The 25,097-nt window shown below is 34.8% G+C and overlaps 3 protein-coding genes across 3 annotated transcripts; 1 reads left to right on the top strand and 2 right to left on the bottom strand.

The window, feature by feature from the left end:
- Positions 1 to 731: 731 nt before the first annotated feature.
- LOC132044876 (uncharacterized) lies at positions 732 to 4,725 on the bottom strand. The gene is made up of 9 exons (XM_059435413.1): positions 3,789 to 4,725; positions 3,536 to 3,663; positions 3,222 to 3,257; positions 3,032 to 3,145; positions 2,203 to 2,271; positions 2,057 to 2,113; positions 1,780 to 1,935; positions 1,359 to 1,439; positions 732 to 1,255 (listed from the first exon to the last, which is right to left on the bottom strand). The coding sequence occupies exons 1-9, from the start codon at positions 3,814 to 3,816 to the stop codon at positions 1,190 to 1,192; spliced, it is 735 nt and encodes a 244-aa protein (XP_059291396.1). The 5' UTR covers positions 3,817 to 4,725; the 3' UTR covers positions 732 to 1,189.
- A 1,836-nt stretch (positions 4,726 to 6,561) lies between these two features.
- On the bottom strand, positions 6,562 to 17,802 carry LOC132044866 (uncharacterized). Its single transcript, XM_059435406.1, has 22 exons — positions 16,942 to 17,802; positions 16,211 to 16,325; positions 15,964 to 16,064; positions 15,498 to 15,589; positions 14,905 to 15,040; positions 14,672 to 14,740; positions 14,448 to 14,549; positions 13,994 to 14,092; positions 13,650 to 13,760; positions 13,100 to 13,306; positions 12,777 to 12,884; positions 12,016 to 12,111; positions 11,677 to 11,733; positions 11,216 to 11,362; positions 11,066 to 11,125; positions 10,871 to 10,975; positions 9,866 to 10,027; positions 9,196 to 9,269; positions 8,765 to 8,888; positions 8,236 to 8,327; positions 6,894 to 7,014; positions 6,562 to 6,814 (listed from the first exon to the last, which is right to left on the bottom strand). Exons 1-22 carry the CDS (start codon positions 17,632 to 17,634, stop codon positions 6,662 to 6,664), a joined length of 3,024 nt encoding a protein of 1,007 aa, XP_059291389.1. The 5' UTR covers positions 17,635 to 17,802; the 3' UTR covers positions 6,562 to 6,661.
- Positions 17,803 to 21,577: 3,775 nt separating this feature from the next.
- LOC132044857 (uncharacterized) lies at positions 21,578 to 24,451 on the top strand. The gene is made up of 3 exons (XM_059435398.1): positions 21,578 to 21,803; positions 22,428 to 22,873; positions 23,822 to 24,451. The coding sequence occupies exons 1-3, from the start codon at positions 21,639 to 21,641 to the stop codon at positions 24,258 to 24,260; spliced, it is 1,050 nt and encodes a 349-aa protein (XP_059291381.1). The 5' UTR covers positions 21,578 to 21,638; the 3' UTR covers positions 24,261 to 24,451.
- Positions 24,452 to 25,097: the final 646 nt, after the last annotated feature.

Raw genomic sequence — 25,097 nt, 5'->3', positions numbered from 1 at the left:
GCCTATTTAGGAAGAAGTAAGTTAAACTTTTACCCAAAATTTGGCCTTAATGCAAATCTCTGCCTTACGGACTAACTTTTGCCCAAAATTAAACCTATTCAAGCAAAAATTAGACCTTAAGGCAAAAGTTTGTAAAATTCCAACTAAGTAAAAAAAAAAACAAAAAAAAACATTGCCATAAGGCAGAGTTTTGCAAATTTCAGTTGACCCTACTGAATCCAAACTACCATTTTTTTTGCGATTTTTTTTAATTATTTTTGAATTGTTTTTTAAGACGGAGTTAAAATCCAAACAAAGAACGAAAATTTTTAGCAAAAGATAAAAATTGAAGACCACCAATTTGAGGAACAAAAATTAAAGACCAGTGCCTTTGAAGGGCAATCGTGCAAATGACCCAAAATAATTCAGGTCTGTTAAGGAATTTTAAATCGGGATTGGAACTGTCTAATCATACTAATCAAGATTTAATTTTGTAATTTCAGGAAAATAAAGAAAAATACCACTAAAAACGTTACACTAGAAAGACAACTACAATTTTGTAAGAGAAAAGCTAGAACGTACGGTTTCATCTCCAATCAATGATTTTCAACCATTTAACTTCTCTGAAAAAAATTACTTGCTGTATAATTTCCCAATCTAACATCCTGAAAGCATTCAGCTCATGCGTTGGAATCAACAATTCATTTGGAAAAGATTGTCATATAATCTTCATACGGAAGAGCAAATAAACAGAGCACCAGAAGATACGTACTTTTATTTTTCTAAATTTTTGGTTCATATACTTGGAAGATTCACGGAAAATTATTACAGCCAGCAGTTTTCTTGAGATAACAAATCAGCAGTTACATTCGCGGAACCTGGTACTTAGTTGCTGACAACTAAGCTATGATGCTTTTCACACCCATCGTTTAACAACTACCATCAAGAACCCATGAGGTGAAATTTGTTGACATGATTATCTACAGTGTACAAGAGATCAAAAATTTCACGTGGTGATCACTTGCTTCTTTTCATGCATAATTCCTGGATGTCATGTGCTAATGGTTTGGTAAACCAATCATTGCTTTAAGGGGAATCCTACCCAATCTCAGATAGGTTCTCGACCTTCAAGATTTTCTTAGAAGAAATAGCATAAACACTATTCTCAACTGCAATCTTGGTACAATTTTTCACCAGTTTGAATATCTGCTTAGCTAAAGTATGAGAAGAGAAGCATGAATACACTTAAAATTGGAAAGACGATCAGAACTGAGGCCTGCCAAAAGCAGATTTCCATAAACAAGGACATTAGGGAAATCATATATTGACATGCAAAGATAAATAAAATTCACAAAACTCAACAGTATCAAGATTCTTACCACTAAGAACACCACTTCTTCATTAGCTAAAGCCGCGGGAAATTCATTCCTTTCTATCTCCTGCTTTACAAAGCTTTGCAACTGCATAGTACATAAGTTGTTAGAAGTTCATATCATTGTTCTGAGGATGTACATCCAATATGTATATACAATCTTACCCTAAAAGTACAGAAGAATTCAAAAATTGTTTCAGACCCTATTTCAAACGTACTCCAGTTTCCAACTTTTTTGATAATGATACTCCAGTTACCAAGTTAAATTTCAAACACAAATATTTATTCTGATATTGCTCATTCAAGAGGAAGAACAACTAAACGTTAGACATATGAAACAACCGATGTACAATATGACCTCATAAAGTGATTAACGAGCTAAAGACCACTAATTAATCCCAACCTCCTCATTAAGGAAATTTGAGTACCTCGTAATGGTATTGTCTAGCAGACGAAAAGGTCCTCCGCAAGTGATGCAAAGCTTGAGACCAGTAGGAATTAGGATCAGCCATACTGTATGATCCATATGGATGCAGAATTCCCTTCAACGTTTCGAGTTGGTGGCCGAAAAGGTTTTTGATGAACTGGAGATCACAAGAGTGTTAGTTCTCTTCAAAGAAAATGTCAAGAGTGATCATGGCAATATCTATATACGATGTTCCTAAAGGAGTTGGCAAGCTAGGAAAATTTTAGGACTTCAAGTACCTTGACAAATGGACATTTACTGAACCTTAGTTGTCTTTTGACCTTCAGGGTTCTCACCTGACATTTAACGTTCTGATTTAGCTTTGGCTGCAATTTTATTATAGTTCTAATGGTAAATTCAAGCCAAGGTGTAAACAAAAAGATACCTCTGCCATTTGAACAGCTTGTTCAAGTCGTTGTATCTGAATCCATTTTTCAGATACAATTTCAGCCATCTATCAACCAAGTTAAAAGTTCATCAATGAAAGATTGCAGAATATCATAATACTCAAACGGAAATCTTTTTGCCACATCTCTTGCCTAAAAAGAAACGCATCAGGTCATTGCCTTTTGATTTCTTCAAAAAAGAGTAGGTGAAGGAAAACCTTTTAAGAGGACCAAAGTACACTTGTGCTCTTCTACCATTTCTTTTTCTTTGAACACTATAAATTTCCTTCATTATCATATAGAGTATATTGATAGTCACAACAATAGCAATTTTCCAAATCCAAGAAAGATGTTATTGCTGTTGACATCTTGTTATCCGTTAGGTCCTATTTCTGTCTCCTATGCATGAAATAACATCATTTCTTCACCCCACAGTTTTGGTCTAGCGGTGAGAGCGCAACGCGCATGATGTCCGAGTTAGGTGTGTCTCAGGGGTTCGAACCATGCCGTGGACAAAAGTCTAGTATTTACGTGGAGAAGGGTAAAGGGGCAGGCCCATTATCCACCGAGTTTCGAACTGTGCTCCATGGGCCTCGGGGATTTCTAGGACAAAAAAAAAAAGATCATTTCTTCTACTGAATAGAAATCTTAAGCGTCGGGTTACCTAGTAAACAATAAAGACGTTTCAAAACACTTCTACAGAAATCTCATTCTCAGGATGATGAAAGAATACCCAACATTATAACATAAATTACTTTCTTCCACTTGACCTGCACTAGAGAAATATTAATTGCTGAAATTGTTTACTCATGGCTTTTGCAAACCTACCTTTTCGACTTGAGAGGTAAGAACTTCTAATCTTTTCTCAGCATCTTGAGCTTTGAACTCCAATTTATGAATCTCGAAGTTGTTTTTTCTTGCCGCATCCCAAAGGAGTTGTACCTACTCAATTCCTTCATTTTTATAAGATGAGAAACTGTATGGTAAAGAAAAAGCTGAGATAACGTGGCAATCATACCTCTTCTTCTAGAGCACTAATCCTTGATGAGTGATGCTGAAGAAAAGGAAAAGATAGCATTTATGAGGAATGGATGTGTATCATTTTTTTCTATTTTCTCATATTGATGCGAATTTCACTCAGATTGTATCAATTATAGACGCTCTAGCACGACCCGTGAAGGCATTACCATTTACCTACTGTCAACAAATGTAAATGGACCACTACATGTCAACCTATTGTACCTCAACATATTTAGATCCTACTCGTAATAACACAAGATCTAACTCAGATATTAGCAGGCATGAGAAACTGGAAACTAGCCAGAAACAAACCTGCAATTTGGACAAAGCGGTTGTAAGATTGTCAATTTCTATACTAATCTCCTCTATTTTCTTCTCAGTTTCCCTGATGTATTGGCTTTTAGCATTTAAATTTGGAATTCCTTCATCAAGGATGGATTCTGCAACCAAATACACCAATGTAAAAATTTACAGAACCCAGTAGAATAATAGCAGGCGAAGACATAGTATACTTCTCATGAAAAAAGCTACGGAATAGATATCTTTATCTAATGCATAAGAAGACCTAGAACTGCATGGTATAAAGGACTCATTGTATGATATCACAGAATTCTGAAAAGCACATATTATGAAGTGGATAGAGATAGGTAGGATCATCAGGACACAAGCATAAGAAAGAACACGGCCCCTGCACTCATGCTGGAAACTCCACTAAGGAAAGTTGCTATTTAAAAGGAAAAGGAGAAAGAAAAGAAATAACATTCTTCAACGCACATATTCAATACAATGTCCCCATAAGACTTCTTAGCAACAACAACAACATAGCAGTGTAATCCCACAAAGTGGGGTCTAGGGAGGGTAGTGTGTACACAGACCTTACCCCTACCTTGGGAGGTAGAGACAATAAGACTTCTTAGCATTACACAATTTTTTACGGTAACAGGACAAAACATATTACCCAATTTCAACTGAGATATGACTAATACCAAGTTATTAAATCTTTATACATGTTACTTTCTTGCTGGTGTCTTATGTATTATGACAAGCTTATAATCACATATTCCAGTCATACAAGATAACCCAATCAAAATCTTTCCCAACTGATCAATAGTTAAGAATAAGGATCCTGGCTACAAAATGAAGTACTCATATCAACCGGCTTATAATGAAACATTTACTGAAGCCCTCGTAATCCGTCAGTAGAATGATTATTCTGGATTCTTCCTTCTTCTAACAATAAACCTATGCATAGCAGTCAGTTCAATCTAAAATCACGAATCCAAAAGTCAGTAATAGCTAGAGTCAAATTCGGACTAAATACAATCTTCTGACTCACTGCAGCTGCTCGCAGTTAGAACTGTCCACTCCAAGTTATCTATCCCAATATCAAATACAATACCACAATTCTTCGTTCAAGTCTAAATTCACTTCTCTCGCTTTCTCTCTTTGCGTGTAAATGCAGTTTAGTGCATGTGTCCACCATAGGGGCAGAGACATTAAAGCTACAGGTTCGGCAGAAGCCAGTAGCTTTAGGTTAAACGTTGTATTTGTATTAAGAAAATCAATTAATATGTATAAATAATCCATCCAGAATCCAGTAAGCAAAAAAGAAATTGTAGTCTAGAGCCCATAAACTAAAAATCCTGGCTCCGTCTCTCGTCTGCCGTGCGCTCTGTGTGTAATTACATCTAAATGCAGTTTTTCTCTGTGTGCGTGCGTGTCATCCGTGGGCGTAATTACATGGATGTGCAGTTTTTGTGTCCGTGAGTATTGTGTGTATCATGAGTAATTACATGTAAATGCAATTTTATTTTGTGTGTAATTATACTAAGTTGGAAAATTTTGATGAGTGATGAGGAATAAAGAAACAAACCTAATCGAGCGATTTTGATGTTCGCTTCTTGCAATTCAGACATCAGCCAATTCTGAGATTCGATCGGTGCCGCAGTGGAAGCAATGAGAGAGGAGGAGAGAGCAGTAAATGTAGCGGCAATCAAAATTAAGCACATGGCTATCTCCATTTTTGTTTTCCTATTCAATGCTGACAAGCTGCTGCTAATATAGGAATGCCGTTTACTCTTGCGCTTTGCTTACTAAAACACATCTTGGCAAAGAAAAAAATAAATGCTAGAAGACTTTCTAATAATAGACAAAAAAGTACTATAAGAAGTTAAATCTATGTGGTTATACGCCAATGGTTGCCTCCAATTTTACCCGATAATTTTGACATGAACTTGGGACCTTTTTTTACCCTTTCATTTAACTTACTCAAGACTGAGATGAGTTATTAGTGAAGTACAGGTTAAATGTCAAGTAAGTGAGAACACTAATAGTCCCTCTGATGAGTGAAATAGAACCTACCTAGATTCTCCTTTTTATCTGCTATCTATCATTCAAATGCTTACTACTTATATGCACACAAAAAAATTGTATTCAATTAATAGATCAATGAATTGTTTCAAAATAAATTCATTTCTTGCCACAACTTATCATATCAACTCTTTTTCCACATCATATCAAGTTAGTGTTCTTTATAATGAGATTTAATGGGTAAAAAGCAAGAAGTTTATAGGTTATGTAGCTCATAGTTTAAATGGTTAATAGCACGTTTGTCTCACCTATTGATATGATGTGGAAAAAGAGTTGTGGCAAGAAATGAATTTATGATAAGTTGTGGCAAGAAATTGATAAATTTTAATTTTAGTTTTTTGAGATATATGAGTAAGCACATTTTAACCTTTAATTACTTAAAATGTGCATTTTGATCCGTTGCATGTGATGTTCACAAACTTTTAGAATGATTAACCGTTCCACCATTTAACTGCCCATTTATTATATTATGTTTATATAGTTACTCCATACTTGAAGATCATATGCTTTTGAAAAAAAGACCAAATATAACGTTTCCTACGTAAAGAGAGCAACATACGTTTTATTCGATTGAAGGTTAAATATATTGGATCATATATCACAAGAACCATGATCAAAATCTACCCATAACTATCACAGTTGACAGCTTTCTAAACCCAAAAGACGTTTGAACTTCATATTAATGGCTTGCATAGCATAAAACTTAAATTGTCATCGGTTTCCATTCTTGTTTTTAATTAAGTAGGTTCTTGTAATTTATCTCCATGTGTAATGGTGGACGTTGCTATGAGCCATGTACATGAGATTCTATGTGATTCAAGATCCTGCTGTAGTGGACTTTGCATACCACAAGTTAATATAAAATACACTGGGTAGCCCTTGGTCAAAATTACCATGTTACATATTCACATCAGCATTCAGAAAAGAGATATAGATGAAGAGCTCCCTTAGAATGATTCTTGCTGTCATTGCTTCTTCATCGTCAAATCAGGAATACGCGGTTAACATTACTGCACAAACCATGTTAGTACTGCGTGAAATGTGTGGCATGTTGGCATAGGTTTCAAATCAAAAGGGGCATTTACAGGGTTCGATGCCCCAACTCTGCTCTGCATATTCTTCTATCGTTCTATCGCTGCTGAATTTCCCAGAACCAGCAGTAGAGAGTATGCTCATTTCGGTCCACTTTTCTTGATCAACAAACGCTCTATCAGCAGCCGCCTGTCATCATAAACTGTCAGTTTCGAACTGAACATTTGTAACAGAAATAGTTGCACTAACAGTTTGGTTTAAACATTACCTGAGCCTCTAAATAACTAGCAAAATCATATCCCAGGAGATAAAAGTCTCCACCATCCTCTACAGTGTCGCATAGTGACTTGAAGTAGTCTTTGAAGCCAAAGTAACCATCCCGGACCATCCTACATATATAGTACAACGAACTGAGCTAAAACCTCTAAAAAAAAATAACTCTTTTAAGCTATTCTCAGGAATCTTAACACAGTGCGTTCCACTAACAATGATCATTCTCCAATAAGCCTCATCCTATAACTAATAATCTCGCGGAGTAAGCTGATCAGGGTAATCACATTCTAGCTGGCAACTGGAAGCTACTTTTATTTCCCTTTTTTTTTCCTTTCTATTATTTTTCATTTTTCACAAGTTGCTTTTGCAGTTTTGTAAAGAAAACGTGAGTTATGTCAGCAGGAAAGCTTCAACCACAGAGCTGATATTACTATGACAACAGTACTTTCCTTCTGACTTCTTTATGTTGTTTGCTTATACTAATTATCTACGACAGTCGAAAACCTGTAAAATAGGCAGGCATATTGGAAGTTATGGTACTATAGGTCCATTTAACAGCTGTTTACTCTGACCTGGCATTCCCCAAAACATAGAGGAAAACTTTTCTGCCACCCTTATCATACATTATCCTTATAAGAGAGAAACAAACACATTCCGTTGTCTAAAATAAAGTGCTACACAGAAGACAAAGAAAATGGAATAGAGAGCATAGTGAACTGTCATTTAATATGCAACATCATTCACATAGAAAGCTTTAACTAATACTCATTAGATGTATTTCTAACTAAGGTTGCATGTCAACAATGAACACTCATGCTTACAGCAGTGGGAAGCCACTTAACTGCAAACTGCGTCGCAATTGCAAATAGGATAGGAAATACTTCAGATGGAATACGAACTCTATTGTCAGGACAAATCTCCAAGAACCTTGGAGGCAAAGCAATGGCTTTAATACTCATCTCTTCTCCCAAGTACCAACTCATTTATGTTAATGGAAAGTCGAGAAATTATAAATGGGGATGAGTGATATCACATCATAAAGACAATTGGTGTGACAAAACGATGCTTCCATCAGCTTTGACAATCACACCAGTGAATAAGACATGGTATAGACGATCTTGGCGGGGAAAAAAACAAAAAATAATGTGATTGTCAGAGAGAGAGAGAGATAGAAAAGACCATATCTAATGATTATCTAGACTACTGCCAAGTTCCTATGGCACCCAACAGAAACGAAAAACCTACAAACGGCAGATTGTTCATTGGGGACAGTCTGACAGATACAGAGCATAGACCGTAAAGGCCAAGGGAAAGATTGCTTAAACTACACCTCATACCTTACAACTCGTGCAAATTGAAGTGAACCTTTGAGGGTGGTTCCTTTTTCTCGCAATGCTGGAACGTCATCCACCTTTGCACCAAAAAGAAACTGGAGAAGAAAAAGCAAAAGAGAAGAAGAAAATAAAGACATCAAACAAGAAAACGGAGTCAATTAAGGGGATCATATCTGTCAACACTTGTTCTCTTTTTCCTATATTGTTTTATCAGCATTTACATGTGTCTGCTGTCACTACTCAGTCAATCGCTCCATCATTTGAAAGTATTCAAAAAGTAGAAACCTGGAAAAGAAGCCTAAGCCAATCTCAAATGGACTAACAAAAAAAAAATAAATGAAATAAAAAACAAAACAAAGTAACCCAGGGCATAGATCAGCCAAAGAATTTTTATCTAACATGTGATGTCTATACATGAAGTTTCAGCGCGGTTGCTAGATGTAGATTTTATCCTTCTAACCAAAATGTGAACACTTGCAGTTATCATCAAAAAGTGAAATGGAGGCTGTAGAAGCATCCTAACACTATTTACCATGTTTGCTGCCCCTATTTCTTCAGCAATTTCAACTGCTGAGCCATCTGCAGTTGCTAATAATAAACAACCGTTCATCAAAAATTTCATACATCCAGTTCCAGATGCCTCATGTCCAGCAGTACTGCATCATATATACATGATTTTTATGCATTGTTAGCACACATTGTACATGAAATATTCCTGGTACACCAAGTTTTGCAGGTAACTGCGAAATACTGGAGTTATAGATACTAGTTAAAGCAAGCAATGACTTTCATTATGAAACAAAGAAGCAGTCAACGTGAAGTTTACTATCCAAAGAGTAAGTATGTGATTTATCCTACTTAGAAAACAATAGATGTTATCAGGTAAGACAGTGTGTTATAATTGACAATTGCACCTGTTAAAAGATAAGAAAACGAAAGAGAATGCACTGGCTAAACACTGACCTTAGGTGCTGTGAAAGATCACTTCCTGGAATTACTAGTTCGGCAACAGAGACATTATAATCAGGAATGAAAACCTGGAACGACAGGACGAGTTCATTTCTATTAAGTCCTATCTATCTATAATGACAGCAGAAAAATGGAAGTACAGAAGTTCTGACTACAACATTTATACCAACGGTCCAGGAACAGTGCACGTAAACAGTTAATAGTAGGGGATGGGGAAAAGAAAGCAAGAATGACATATAAAGTGAACTCGGAGAACTTTTTAGATCAATGACATGAAGTCTGTGAAACCTAACAATTTCAAAATTCTGCAGCCAAATGGTAGAATTCTTTTCAATAACTTTCGTCAAAAATTTCCAATTAGGGCTGACTCTAGAATGAACACATCATTTCAGGAAAAGAGTTTATGTTACGGATTGTTAGGGCCTAAAAAGTAATGCTTAGAACCTGCTTGCTATTCTCTTCCCTTCTGTTTTCTTTTATAATTTCCTTTCATCATCACATGTTGTATTTTCAGAAATAGATGAAGTTTCTGAATGGACATTCACCAACTTTCAAAGAGCAAAGAATGGACTATGGTTTCACTTTTGGTTTCACTTTCACATAAACATGATGAGACCATACTCGATTGAGGATTAAAGCAAATAAATCAAAATCATTGTCCTACCACTTTCAGGAGATCCCCAATATCAGGATCGCTGTTAACTTTATCAGCCACCGCATGACAAAGTTTGATGATCTTCTTTGCAACTTCATAACCAGGGGCAGCTTTCCCACCAATTATACATACACGAGGTACAACTCTCCGCTTGTCACTTTCATCCATATTCTTCAAAAAAATAATGACAGTATAATGTATTAGGGAGATGGTTCGTAGAGTACAGTTCAGTAGAAACTTTTTTGAGAAATAGTACAGTTCAACAGAAATTGGTGAAGGAAAATATGGAACTAATGGAGCTTCTCCGAGAAATTAAATGATACTTAAATAGGCATAGCCATATTCTGAATAAACAAGGTAAGTTAGGTATTTTATGTCTCAGCAAAAGTGATTTTGGAGCATCCATGATATTCTACTGAAGAAATGACGAAAAGAAAAGAAGTTAAATAATATCAGGCCACTGGACAAAAACAAAGATTCAATGGGAAAGAAGAAGAAAAAGTTTAGCTAACACAACTGTTTCTATTAGTCTTGATATTTTTTCCAGCTGGTGGTGAAATCATGTGGTCTGTTCTATTTTCGAAAATGACTTATTTCTATTCTCGTTCACAACTAAACTTTGTTTGTGTGGCCTGGTGTTTGGCCTTGCACATAAGCATATAAGTCAATGGCAAATACCCATGGCTTGATTTTATTTTATTTTTCTCCTTTTTTACCCATGGCTTGATTCAATATAACATCTGAACCAGTGTTGGCAAAAAATAGATGTCTTTAGGTTCAAAGATTCAGACTTTGAACTCCAAAAAGAAAAGAAAATGTTGGTGATACATAACCAGGCAGATTTTTTTTTTTTTTCCTGGCACCTTTTAAGCCACTTCATATTACCAAAGCTGGTGATAATTGCATTGCAAACTAGTCTAGAAAGTTGTTATTATGTGGTTATTTATCCACTAGACAGTCAGGTTTGGCTTAGGAATATTATTATAAGAAGAAGAAAGGAAAAATACAACATACCTTAATGCAGTCATATCTGTGGATGATACCTACTATGTTGAGCAGTTGTCTTTTGTATTCATGTATTCGTTTTATCTGCACATCGAACATTGCGTCCAAGCTGACCTGTAATATAGGGTTTATTGCTTGGTCAGGCTACAACATACATGTAGGTTGTCTTGCAAAGAAGGAAGTGAAATGGATATGTTCGGAAACCTTCACGCTGGTAAGTGTTTCAATGTACTCAGCAAGCCTCATTTTGTTAACTCTCTTCATCTACAAGTCAGAAGTCAAAATGTATTAGAGACTGCAAAAGCAATAGGCAACTACTCTTTTCAGCATGATATTGCAAAGAAAATCTCATACATTCTTCCATTCGGTGTGTAAATCAGGATCTTTTGCATATTCTCTTAAACCTGCTATGAGGTCAATGTTACGGATCCATGCTTCTGTCCCAAGCCATTTTGAAATGATTGAACACAAGCTAGGATTGCTCACCACTATCCAACGGCGCTGTCATATAACAAATTAAAATTGTGAAGAATGTAGCAGAGTGCTTCAAATTTTCATACCATCATTTTACATGCACACGATGAACTCCAATCAAAAGTTCCTTGTTTATGATGGAAGGAAGATACAGAGTTTTTCTGATTAGATTGAACCTTGTTATTATGCAAGTAGACACTGCCGACTAAAGGCAGTAACGGAAACAGAAGCTTTCGAACATAAAGAACTCCAGAAATTCTTTAAGAATTGCTGTCAAGTCAAAACCTGAGGCAGAAATCTTGAAATTGATAAGAGTCGTTAACAAGCAGTCAATTATGCACCTGAGTTACTCCATTAGTTTTGCACTGAAATTTCTGAGGCCAGAGCTCATAAAAGTCCTGCAACACACAGCAATTACAAAATTATCTCTTTTGGTAAAATCCTTTTCACTTAGCTATTTCTTAGGTAATGAGCAAAAACTAATATGAATAACAGACTTGTAAAATAGAAGCCCTCCAGAGTTGTTTGATTTCATTAAAATGAGATATTATCACCAGTTTCGTGTCCTGTATTATGTATATAATCCCGCATACTTATGTTGCAATCTATGTATCAATTCATACCAAATATAATGTGGAAAAACACTACCTCCATTAGCAAAAGTGCAGAATCAAAATTACCTTAAACACTCTTGTTTTAAGAGTCTCTAGATGCACTCTGGAAACACCATTCACAGTGTGGCAACATGCAAGTGACAGGTTTGCCATCCGAATACTCTGTCCACATGGGGAGCAAAATCAAAATTGGCTATTGCAGAAAAACAAGAAACTAACACTCGGGCCTGTACCCAATTTTTAGATTAGTGAAAATGGCATAATGAAAATGCATCATGGATCGTCAGACGAATGTAGATCATATAAAATCAAGTTGAAAGTGAGAAGTAACAAGCATGAACATCACAAATCTTTCTTCTTCTTTTTTCATCAAATAACCTTTTTTCTGTTTGGCCTCTCTTTCAATCTCTCCCGTCTCCCACCTGTCCACCCTCTCTCCCCTTAGTTAAGCGATATAAACATGAGTTATGTAACACAAGCATCACAGAGTTCAATAGAAAACTACAGCTCCTAGTTTGTGGACGTGGAAATTTGCAGTATTAGTATATCATTGGTACATAATATGGGATTGCCATGGGCCTGAATGGAGCAACATTGTTGATGAGGACTCATATAGCCGACCCCAACTGATTGAGTAGTTCTGGTTGGTATTATTTTACATTATTGGGACATCTGCATGCCACTACTACAGGTTGGTCCAGTTGAAAAACATCAGATTTATTTCTTCTTCTTTTTTAAATCTTAAATAGCAGGAAAACATCAAATTTGATCAACCACTGAAAGCATTAATTAAAACAGAACCGAGATCAAAAGGCTGTCTTCTATACCTTCACAGCACCTTCCTCAATAATTGACATTCGGGAAAGTCTATCATAGTCCTGACCAAAACTCTTTTTTAACTCTTCCATGAGACGATAGTTTATCTCATATATAATCTGGAACAAAAGGTGAATCATTAAATCAGATGAAGAGATGTTTTAACAAAGTAACTTGAAGACAATCAGTCCACAATTAATAAACACATAAAACAAGCTAGCTTTCATGCAAAAAGGATGACATTCTTTATGGCTGAAAGAAAAACCACGACATATTCAAGCACAGACTAAAACACTACTCTGAAATAATATAAGATCTTCTGTAAGAAACAAACCTCCAAATGCCGAGGAAGAACAGTACCCAAAAGATCCACGGGGATTTTCTCAAGCCCTTCAGGTTGTACTGCATGAATGGTGACTGAGAAAATCCTGCAAGCAATATCCCATGCTTTACTCCAATCCAAGTGCTCTTCATCAACAAGCACTCTCATTACCTCAGCAATGGAAATTGATGGATGTGTATCATTTATCTGAAGAGCAACCTGAAAAGAAAACCTCAAAGAATAAATTAGCAGATGCAGCCATGAGTGTATGGCTGTAAAAGAAAAGGCATATGCTTATCTTAAAACAGCATAACCAAGTCAATTGACAAACTTTGCTAAGTCTATGCGGAAAACCTAATTGATTAATAGTAGAGTTCACGCCAAAATTGTCGGTAGCGGAATGAAGAAACAAGTATTTGTTTATCTATGATAAGCAAACTATAAGGAGCATGGCCTGTAGCAAGGTCCACTGACTTGAGCCCATTATTTTATGGATGGCATGACTATATATGCTTATTAGGAACTTCACACATAACAGGCCCCAAAAATGTCAGGTAAATACCTTCTCTGGAAACTCATCAAAGTTTTTATGTAAATCCTTAAACCTCCTTATTATGTCTTGTAGTGATGCTGAAACAAAGAAATACTGTTGCTTCAACCGCAGTTCCTTACCCTGAAGAAAGAACATCAAAGAAAGTTATGGAATATATTGCCCAAAATGGTTGGAGAATACATAAGGACTTTCACATTTTATTTAACCCTTCAAAAAACAGAAATTCAAAAAGATCAAGCACCAAAGCAATTCCAACTCAGTCCAACATAGCATGGGAGCATAACCCAAAGGCTAACCTCCCAAGAACTCTACATTTATTCACTTTGTCAAGACATTATATAGAATGGAGATACCTGGTAAGAACGGTCATCAGGGTACAACACATTACTTATAGTTTCAGCCTTCTGTCTGTTAACAATAGCATTAATATAATCCCCAGTGGTAAAAGACTCCTGCAAGTGATGAAATGGGGACCACGTAGAAGTTAAGAGGTAAATGTAATAAGATTTATTCTCAAAAAACTAAAAGGGTTCTGATATGTGCAATGACAGGTATAAAGTTCACATTTGACAAAAGACGAAAGTGACTAATACCACAAGCCAGTAAGAGAAAAGGAACAAGATTAAATTGAATATGAAGTTCTTCTATCCCCTTTTTCATACGCCCTCCCCCCCCACAACACCAAAAAAAAAAAAACCTCTGTAAATACAGAAGATAAGTCCCTCAAAAGTATATAGATGCCTCCTCTGCAACATCCCCACTAGACCTTGTCAGAAACAATTACTAGACAACATGGTAAAAGATTACCATATCATATTGGTCACTTGGTTTAGCAGCCCACAGTCGAAGGTTGATGGCATTTCGCGTGCCATAACCAGGTATTGGATTATCATAAGCCACTGCCTCAACCTACAAGTAAGAGGCAAAAGAAAAGGCTCAAGGAATAGTATTTCTCCTTCGGCAATATGACATGACAATAAATGTAAAGTTCTCAACCAAAAAAATGACTTACAAAATACAGAAGCACTTACTGATTCTCCAGGTATCCAAATTTTACATTTCTTTCCATTTAAAACTTCCTCTTCAACAGTCCCATAGAACTTGCATAAAAAGCACATTGCTAGTTAGCAACAAGTAAAAGCTTCAATCAAAAAGATTGAAGAAGATAATATCAAATACTCCCCCCGCCAAGAGCTAAAAGAAGAAAAAATTGTTTCATTTGGATAAATTACTGAAAGAGACGGAAAAGTAAATACTTGCAAACCTTCACTGGATATGAGACATGAACACGTTCTATCTCCCAGGGATTCCCAAAGTTCAACCAAAAATCAGGTTGTTCGTGTTGAAAACCATCCACTATGATCTGACGAAATAATCCATATTGATAGCGTAATCCATAACTGAAGATGAAGAGATGTAGAAGATCGTAACTCAGTCGACTTTCTTCAGAAACTTCAAGATGATAAAGGACAAATCCTTGAAGAAAAGCTAGACGCCATTTGTTTCAGACCCTAGAATTTCAATTTTAGACAGGGAACTCCATAAAAGCAGCTCACCAAATTCCGGAGCCCTAAAAGATGTTTTGGTTTCGAAACAATACAGAAACTCTGCTAATAAAAGGAAAAGAAAATGAAAGAACTAAACAAACACTCCGATCTTATCATCACAAGGGCGGCTATCATCTGGATATGAAAATGCAGCCATGGGAAAGGCAGACACGGATTTATTCTGATTGTTTCTATTGTTTAGTATGTCTGGGAAAAGCGGGGGGATTCAAAAGCCAAGGCCGTGATGAAGCGACCAACATCAGAACCAAAGTGACATTTAGACAACAAGAAAAAGGAGCCTAGACAATACCCCCAAGCTGGATAGTCCAAAGTCGCTAGGGAATCCATTTGGCAAGCTGCAAGGCGAGCTAGGCCGCCATTACCAAGGGCAGCATCTCCTTCCTTGAAACAGACGTACGTTAGAAACAAAATCATCAGAGATAAATGTAAATGCAAGTTTCTTCAAAATTAGATTGACTACCAGAATAATTAACAGTGCCTATGGATGAAACATCAACTGACATCCATTAATTGTACAAAGCAAGGCCAGTTAAAGTTGTCCTATGAATTTGGAATCGTTGCATTTTCATATACAGGCATTATCCTATCATGTCCTTTAAATGTTACTCATAAATATTCTAGATTAACTTAAATTCATGAAGAAGTTCAAATAATCCAAAGTAACCACTAAATATACTCAATATATTAGTTTATGACATGTTACAGGCACAAAAAATTGCTAGAGAATCAGAGACAATAAATAAGATTTCTCCTACCTGCTCTGCCAAGACTTCATAGTCAAATCCAAGCTGAGTTAAAGCATCAGCATATTGGTCCTGAATGCCAAGGTTTATGACACTGTTAGTTAGAGAACGACCTGACAGATCCAGTAAAGAAAAAACTTAATTAGACAAAAGTTTCCAAAAAAGAAAACTAAGAATAACTGAATAGCAAATGCGGAGCAGTGTCCCAATTAGATGCAGCAAAAGAAAATGACTTTATGAGCATGTGAATGTCAAGTACCCATAAGAAATTCAAGCGAGAGGAAGTAAATTCTCTTAGGATCTTTCTTCTTAAAATACTGGTGAGTATCATGCCATCTCTCAATAAGTCGATCCCTGACACTATGTGCTAATGCCTGCATTGTGCACTGTTCATTAGTAACAGCTACTAAACAAGGAAGCGTAAAAGATAAAGGATTATTAAACAATAAGCAAAGTCAAAATGAGAAAAATAAGGTCATCGGTCGTTACATAAAAAAGGACTTTTTGTCATTACATGTCGATGTATTTAACTATACAATACAATAAAATTTAAGTAATAATCAAAACAAATGAACTAACTACATGATACAATAAAATAGGTAATGACCATCCAAATAAGCTGTAAGTAATACTCCTTCTGTTTCAAATTGTTTGTCTTACTTAGTCCGTTTAAAAAAGAACGTCTCTTTCCTTTTTGGCAACTCTTTAATTCCAACTTTCCACATAGGATATGTAATACCACAAGATTAAAGGGCATTCTGATACATTCTACATATCTTTAGTTAACAACCACAAAATTCAAATCTTCTTTACTTTCTCAAACTCCGTGCCAAGTCAAAACCAGACAAACAAATTATAACGGAAGGAGTATTATATTTAAACTAACAATACAATACAATACAATACAATACAATACAATACAATACAATACAATAGGTAACAACCATCCAAACAATCTGTAAATAATATGAAATGGAGAGACATTAGTACCTGGTAAGCTTCAAAATCATCAAAATTGAATCTTGATCTAGCAACAGTAAATTCAACATGATCAAGAATATCCTTTTGTAAACTAACTGAATCATTCTTCAAAAACTCATCCATCAACCCAAACATCCTTTCTACTTTCACCTTCCTATCTCCAAATTCCAAATTCACTAACCCATCTTTCCTCACAACCACTCCTCTCCCACTAACCCCCACCAATGGAGACACCTCACCACCATCATCATCACCATCAATAGCTTCCACCAATGCCTCCTTAATCTTCTCCAAATGTTCCAAATTCTCAATCTTTTTACCATTAGAATCACTTACAAAAAACTTCTTAACAAAAAACTCACCTTCAAATTCAACTATAGCCTTCTCAATTCTTAGCCCAAGAACTTTGAACACTTTGGTGATAATTTGGAGTAGCCCAATTTGATTCTTGGCGCGAATTACAAAAAGGGTAGTGTCTAAAGTGGTGTCATTTTGGACATTGATGGTAGAGTTAGAGGTTGTTGTTGTTGTTGTTGTTTCAGTGATGGGTTGGTTAGAAGCACTACTACTTGAGACTAGTTGTAAATGGTTGTTGAAGGAGAGTGAAGTGGGAAAGGGACGGTTGAGATTGAAGATTGAGGGGAATGGGTGGTTGGTTTGAGGTGATCGGACGGCTAGGAGAGGAAGTGAAATGGAAGACATTGTTGAACAAGTTTGGAGGCTCACTGGAACTCGAACTGCATTTTTTATTAGTACAACTGAAAGTATATCATCACGGGAAAAGGTTGACGACTTTTTACTGAAAAATCGAGTAAAGTTTGTTGACTCTGAACTAGGAATATCTGAATATATAAGAGCATATTATATAGTAATAAAAATGGGCACGGAAATGGGGAGTGCACACTACAAAATACAAGAGATAGAGACAAGCATTTCTCTGTTACAGTTTATGTTATACTTTTCGTTTTTTAATAGTTAAATTAAAAAATATTAGATCGTGATTTATACGTAAGCTCTTTAAATCACAATTTATATAATACTTTTGGCTTTCTAATAGTGAAACAAAAAAAAAATTATCATGATTTATACGTAAGCCTTTAAATGTTTTAATGGTTAATTAATAGTGATTTATTATACTTTGTACGTAGTTTCTAAGAACTTACAATCAAAATATTAAAATTTGACTCTCGAAATTTGAATGGTGTCATATAACTTGGAACGGAGGGAGTATGATTCTAGTCCCTGTTTTACATTTGTCATCGTTAAGGGGACAAGAAAGGGTTAACGATATATCAAATCAATAAATTATGATTTATTTATTTTTAATAGATTTGAACTTAGTTATTTTCTTGCTAGGACTCATTTGATTAAATGACTATTTTTTACTTTTTAACCATAAAATTTTTGTGAACTCATACAACTGTCATTCTTTCAATTCTTGGTTCCAACGGTTTCACCCTCATTTAAATTTTAAAGGATGAAATAGCTTTGACATTATGTACCAAAAAATAAAAATAAAATAAAAAGTTACATTTTATAAGTAATGTCAAATGGAACGTAACTTTAGTACAGTCCTCATTTTATCAAATCTTTTATCATGTTCATAAATTATGTCGAATAAAATACTTATTTTGATGCGATCTTCATTCTATATACCTATCTTATTAAATTACCCAATTTATATGATACACTTTTATTTTTATTTTGTCCTGAAAAGAATGATACATTTTTTTATTTAGCAACAATTTAACTTTAAACTTTATCTTTTACGCTTAACGAGATGATCTATAACCACACAATATTTTGACTTATTTTATACCACAAGATTCAAAGTCTTCTTTTATTTCTTAAACTCCATGCCCAGTCAAACTATATCACATAAATTGGACGGAGGGAGTAATACTAATCTGACCATAAGCTCCCGTTTGACCATAGATTTTGAGAACATATTTTGAAGATTTGTTTTCAAATCTTTATTTGGCCATAAAATTTTGGCAGATTTTGAAAACAAATCGTCAAATCCCAATTTATGACTCAAACCTATTTTTGGGCCAAGATCTATGTTTTGGCCTATTCAAAACTTTTAAAAATTATCCCAAACTTCTGTATGTTATAAAAAAAGCTCCATCTACTTAAGACTCAACTAATTCTATCTACCATGCATTTTCCATAAAGTCTATCTACCATGTTTTTATAATTAAAGCAATCTCTTCTATAAAGTGAACGAGCTATTGTAGAAATTTGTTGCGAAGATACCAATTTGAAGGTAATTCGCTAAGATCTGCTAATGTTGCTTGATTTGTATGATTTTTCTTCAAATTTGTTTTGCTTGATTTGTATGAATTTTTCTTTAGATTTGTAAACCTTGTATTGTAATTTGAATTGTAGTAGCTAGTAAGTGTGTTATTAGCAGTTGTTATTAAAATATCATGTTCTACCTAATTTGGGATTAGCAAGTATATATGTTTTGTGTGGTTGGGTATTCTTGATAGTTTTTACAGCTTATGGGTATAAGTAATATTTCATGTTTTTCAAAATAAAAAATGAAATATATTTTGAAAAACTATAGCCAAATACATTTTCAAAACTGGAAAAGCTTCACCCAAATTAAGTTTTTCAAATATTTTCTCGGAATCTAAGGCCAAAAGCTAGCTTAGTGTTGCCAAAAACTGATGCTTTTGTATGGAGATGAGCAGTAGTGATGCAAGGGGTTCTTGAGGAATACACCAGCCGGTTCACTTCACGTGATTGGGACACTTTCAAGAGAAAAGTAAATCAGTACTGTATTTTTTTTTGTTTATGCGAGAAACAATAAATTATTAAATAATTTAAGTAACTCCACGCTAAGCTCAAAAAGCTACTACGGATATAGAAGAATAAGCTGCTTTGCCGTATTTTTTTAGAGAAATTTCGTTTGCATGTTCATTGAAACTAAAAATAAATACAAGACAAGATATTCGTTGTTTTATATATACAATTTCTTATCAGTTTTACATAATTTTACAAATTAAAGTTTTTCCAAATGAGTCATTCTTATGAACTGCCCTACTCCATTGTTGGAATTTTTTTTGTCGGGAGCTTTCATTCTTCACTTACTACCACGTACCTTGCCATTTCGTGAAAATGGGTTCTTTTTTTTAAACCCTTTTTATGTTTTTGTATAGGTTTACCTTACTTATAAAACACGTACCCGACAAAGTTCATTTCAATGATAAGATTCTTTTATGGTACCCGCATCGGAAGTAGATTATATCCGAATTTATGCTGTGTAGGGTCAGTGACGGATCCAGAATTTTCATTCAGGGGGTTCGAAAAAAATAGAAGTTAAATATAAAAAAATAATGTTGTCAATGGGAATCAAACCTAGGACACTAGAGATAATTTTGAACATCCTGGACCACTTGAACTAACCTTTTGCTTTTATTCAGGGTGTTCAAAAGTTAATATATGTACATAAATACAAAAAAATTATATATATACACACTGTAATTTTTTACCGAGGATCCTCAAGCCTCTTTAAATCCGCCCCTGCTTAGGGCTCATTTCTAGAGAAAATGCTCCCTACCAATGATTTTCCCATACCTAAAGACCTGAGACCTTTGATTAAGGAAAGAGCAGCTCATCCATTGCACCACATCATTTGACGGTATTTCAAGATGAGATCTTTGTATCTTTTGAGATGATTTTCACAATGCTGTCAATTGTTAATTTTTTGTCTAATTAGAAGGAAAATCCTTTAACTATAACAAATTCGAGAGGGTATTAATTAGTGTAAAATTCATCTATTTGTGACACTTTTGGTTTCTCGAAAGTTAATTTGACTAATTTTTAAAGTTAAATTGGATAAAATCTGATTAATTTTTTAAGTTAAATTGGATTAAATTAACTCAATATTTTAAAATAAAATTTTAAATATTAAAAGATTATACGAAAGTACTATAAGTTGCACTCATGTCAATATGATGAAAAAATACATTTTCAAATATTAATTAAAATTTAATTTGAACTCGAAAAGTAAAAGTGTCACATATATTTAACTAAAGAAATACTCCCTCCGGTCTAAATTGATTGAGATTTTAAACTTGAGCCTATGGATTAAGGAATTCATTAATTTCTAAAAATTAAGAGGGATTTTGACTATATACCCTTAATTATGATTGTCTTATCTTTTTAAGTTGATATAGTTATTATAGCGATATAAAAATATATCAAGAGCAAATTTGAAAAAAAAAGACTAAAAACTCTCTTGATTTTTTGAATCAACTTTTAAATGCTAAAACCTTAAGTATTTTGCACCGAATGTACATTACATGGATAATTATCATATTTTATTCCAACGCTTTAATTCATGTAACGCCTAAAGATATGTAAAGTATCAGTGGTAATAAATACGGTTAAAATATCTTTCTGAAAGTAGCGAATTAATTCCCACGTCAAAACAACTGGTGGGCCATTCTAAACTGAAATCTGGAAAGTTCTACATTATTCCCGCTTCTACTACCCTCTATTTTTCCAGACTCATCTCTCTCCTTCTCTTAATAAATTATTATAACACTACCCCTTAAAACCATTCAACAAGCAAATACCCAAACGTAAACACTTCAATCCTTCTATTTACACAAAACAAAACAACACAACACCCTTTTTTTTTTACCTGTTTGTCTTTCTATCTTTTCAAATTCAAGAAGTGGTGAACAAGTTAGGAGATGGGTGTAGATTACTATAAGATATTGCAGGTTGATAAGAATGCTAAAGATGATGATTTGAAGAAAGCTTATAGGAAATTGGCTATGAAATGGCATCCTGATAAGAACCCCAATAACAAGAAAGAAGCTGAGGCTAAATTCAAACAGATTTCTGAAGCCTATGAGGTAAATACATTAATAATTCTTGATTTATTCTTAATTACTACTGCTAGTTTTTGCATTTGTATCTTCTTTTTTGTTTTCCAGTACTTTGGTTCTTGGAATTTGTTTATCTTATTTGCTAACATGGAGTAGGTGATTCATCATGTAAAACTAGAATTGGGGCTCAATTACCTATTCAAGATTGTATATTTTATGAGACTTATTGAATATTGTTCCCATTATTACTAGTTTCGAATCGTGCGTCAGCTGCCCTTCAGGATTTTCAGTTATCAAAATAAAATACTAAAAAATTATTCAAGATTGTTCTCAACCTAGTGGATCACTTTGGATTTTCTTTTTTTAATGTGTCATATATATTTCTTGCTTATTTTTCTTCATTCTGATTATTGAACAAAGCTACTAAATTTATGGTTAATTGTATTAACTGCTGCTAGTTTTTTTTTTTTTTTTTCATTCGTTATATTCTTATTTGTTTTTCAATACTTTGCTAATTTGTTTATGTTAAACCAGATTCAGGTCTCAATTACCTTTTCAAGATTGTATTTTTATGATTTATTCAAGATTGTATTTTAAATTTGGAATTATGATTATGTGTCTAATTTGATTTAACTTGAAATTGTCATGCAGGTCTTGAGCGATTCACAGAAAAGGGCAATTTATGATCAGTATGGGGAAGAAGGCCTTAAAGGTCAAGTGCCACCACCAGATGCTACTGGTGGACCTGGTGGGGCTACATTTTTCCAGACAGGGGAAGGACCAAATGTATTTAGATTCAATCCAAGAAATGCCGATGATATCTTTGCAGAATTTTTCGGATTTTCGAGCCCATTTGGTGGTGGGGGAATGGGAGGTGGGGGTATGGGAGGTGGTGGTAGTGGGATGAGAGGTACAAGGTTTTCTAGTTCAATGTTTGGGGATGATATTTTTAGTTCATTTGGTGAAGGCAGACCAATGAGTAGAGGCCCACGGAAGGCGCCACCGATCGAACGAACATTGCCTTGTAGTCTAGAAGAACTTTATAAGGGGACAACCAAGAAGATGAAAATCTCTAGGGAGATAGCTGATGCAAGTGGGTAAGTAACCTAATCAATTTTTCAGATTATTTGGCTTGTATTGTTATGTACTCATGTTTGTACTTTCCGTTAGTTCAATAATTATGTTCCCTGCTTGGTCAACTTGTGAATTAGTATATGCTGAATTCATTGCACTTCCATGAATGGGTCCTTCACGTTGTAACATTCTTATTTTGATGATCCCTGTTTTCTCTCATATGATTTTTCACTGAGGAGAGCAATCTGATTATTGACCAATGTTCATCAGGAATCTGGGACTCGTATTTGTTGCATACTTTTGTAGTTAATGTTATATTCTTTTAGTACTTGTGTTGAATTTGTGGCTAAGGCGGATGCGATTATAGGTATCGGATGAAGTTTTTAATTCCAAATTATGCTTCAATGTCAATATCAAGTTTATCATAAAAGAATAAGTAGGATAGGGTGACTTTTCTGAACGTACATGTTTTTCATGGACCAAAATGGTGCTTGTGGCTATAACTTTTTCACTGCTGTGGAAACATGCAAAAGATCAAAGTAATGTCCCGCTTTGTTTGTCTCATCGAATTACATAAAGTTGCTACTGTTGCAGTTTGAACTTTATCATAATTCCTGACCTTGCTACACCTTTTTGTAGTGATTATTGGCTTATTGATGTGTTCTTAAAGTGTTTGTGCTTAATATTTGGTTAAGCAGTATGCCATGATAGACATCAGATGAAGTTTTTACTTCCAAATTATGCTTCAATGTCAATAGTAAGTGTATTATGAAGGAATAAGTCGGATAGAAGTACTAGCACCTTAAAAGCATTGATCTTTCTGTTGGCACAGCAGATCATTGATGTGTTGAGTCATGGCACTTTATAGTTCATTTTAAAGCGAACTTTGTTAGTTATGGAGGCTCAAGTTGCTTTCTGTTCGCTGTATACCATTCTGAATTCATTATCTGACAACTGGTTTTCGTGTGCAGGAAGACTTTACCAGTAGAAGAAATTTTGACCATTGACATCAAACCGGGCTGGAAAAAGGGAACAAAGATTACATTCCCAGAAAAAGGAAATGAAGAGCCAAATGCCGTCGCTGCAGATCTCGTGTTCATAATTGACGAGAAACCACACAGTGTGTTTACAAGGGATGGAAATGACCTTGTGATCAATCAGAGAATCTCACTTGCTGAAGCATTAACAGGCTACACAGTCCATCTAACGACGCTTGATGGAAGAAAACTGACTATTCCTATCGACAATGTAATACATCCAAACTATGAAGAGGTTGTCCCAAGGGAAGGAATGCCAATACCCAAAGAGCCTTCAAGGAGAGGGAACCTGAGGATCAAGTTCAATATCAAGTTTCCTACAAGGTTAACAGCAGAACAGAAGACCGGAATTAAGAAATTACTTGCTTCCTAGGCCAAATAGTTGATAAGCACCCATAGTTAGTGTCAGTCTATGTTTCGCTTTTGTCCTTGATTTTTTTTTCCCCCTCCTTTCTATCTGGGGATAATTGGTTCCCTTGTAGTCTTTCTATATTTAGCTACATATTGTGAGTTTTGAGACAATAAATGAATAATGTGAATATAATCTAGGATTGGCATTTTAAACTTCTGAAGAGTTCTCTTTTAAACTCATTGTGTACTTTGCGGAGCTAGTTGGATTATTTGTCTGGAGTACAACCTTGTATAATTGTGAAAATGATTCTTGTAGGTTTGTAGATAGGTTAACTATAGCGGGTGCTAAGAGAAAACGAAAACAAGACAATTTCGTGCACCGTTTCTGTTCTCTCTTTAAATCAGTTAAAAGTTGTAAGTTCATTAATAGCTGATGGTTTTAAGCTTATAATTACTCTTAGTTTAACTAAACCTCCGACATTTTGCTTAAAGTATTTTTCAACATTTTAACACTTACCTGCTAAATTTAATTAGTTAAGTCATACCAGCTCAATACTGTAACAGGGAAGTCATAAGTGAATATAGTTAGAAGTATCCCATGTTTAGTTGGTGGGACAACTCTTTCGTTATCCTACTCAATTTTATCTATATGGGATAAAAGGTGAGATAAGTAATTTGAGGGTGGGATAAGTTATCTTATCCTACCCAATCCCGTCTATATGGGATAACTTATCCCTCCTACCAAACGACCTTAATGCTATCTCGTCAGTTCGAAGTTGTATGGCTTAAGGGCACGATGAACAAGCACAGGCATCGTTGCAATTCTCTATCTAAAGGATTTAACACTTGTATAGAGGAG

This window comes from Lycium ferocissimum, chromosome 2, assembly GCF_029784015.1.
Source record: "Lycium ferocissimum isolate CSIRO_LF1 chromosome 2, AGI_CSIRO_Lferr_CH_V1, whole genome shotgun sequence".
NCBI lineage: Eukaryota > Viridiplantae > Streptophyta > Magnoliopsida > Solanales > Solanaceae > Lycium > Lycium ferocissimum.
Note: the sequence above shows the minus strand (reverse complement) of the source record. Positions and strands in the feature narration are given on the sequence as shown.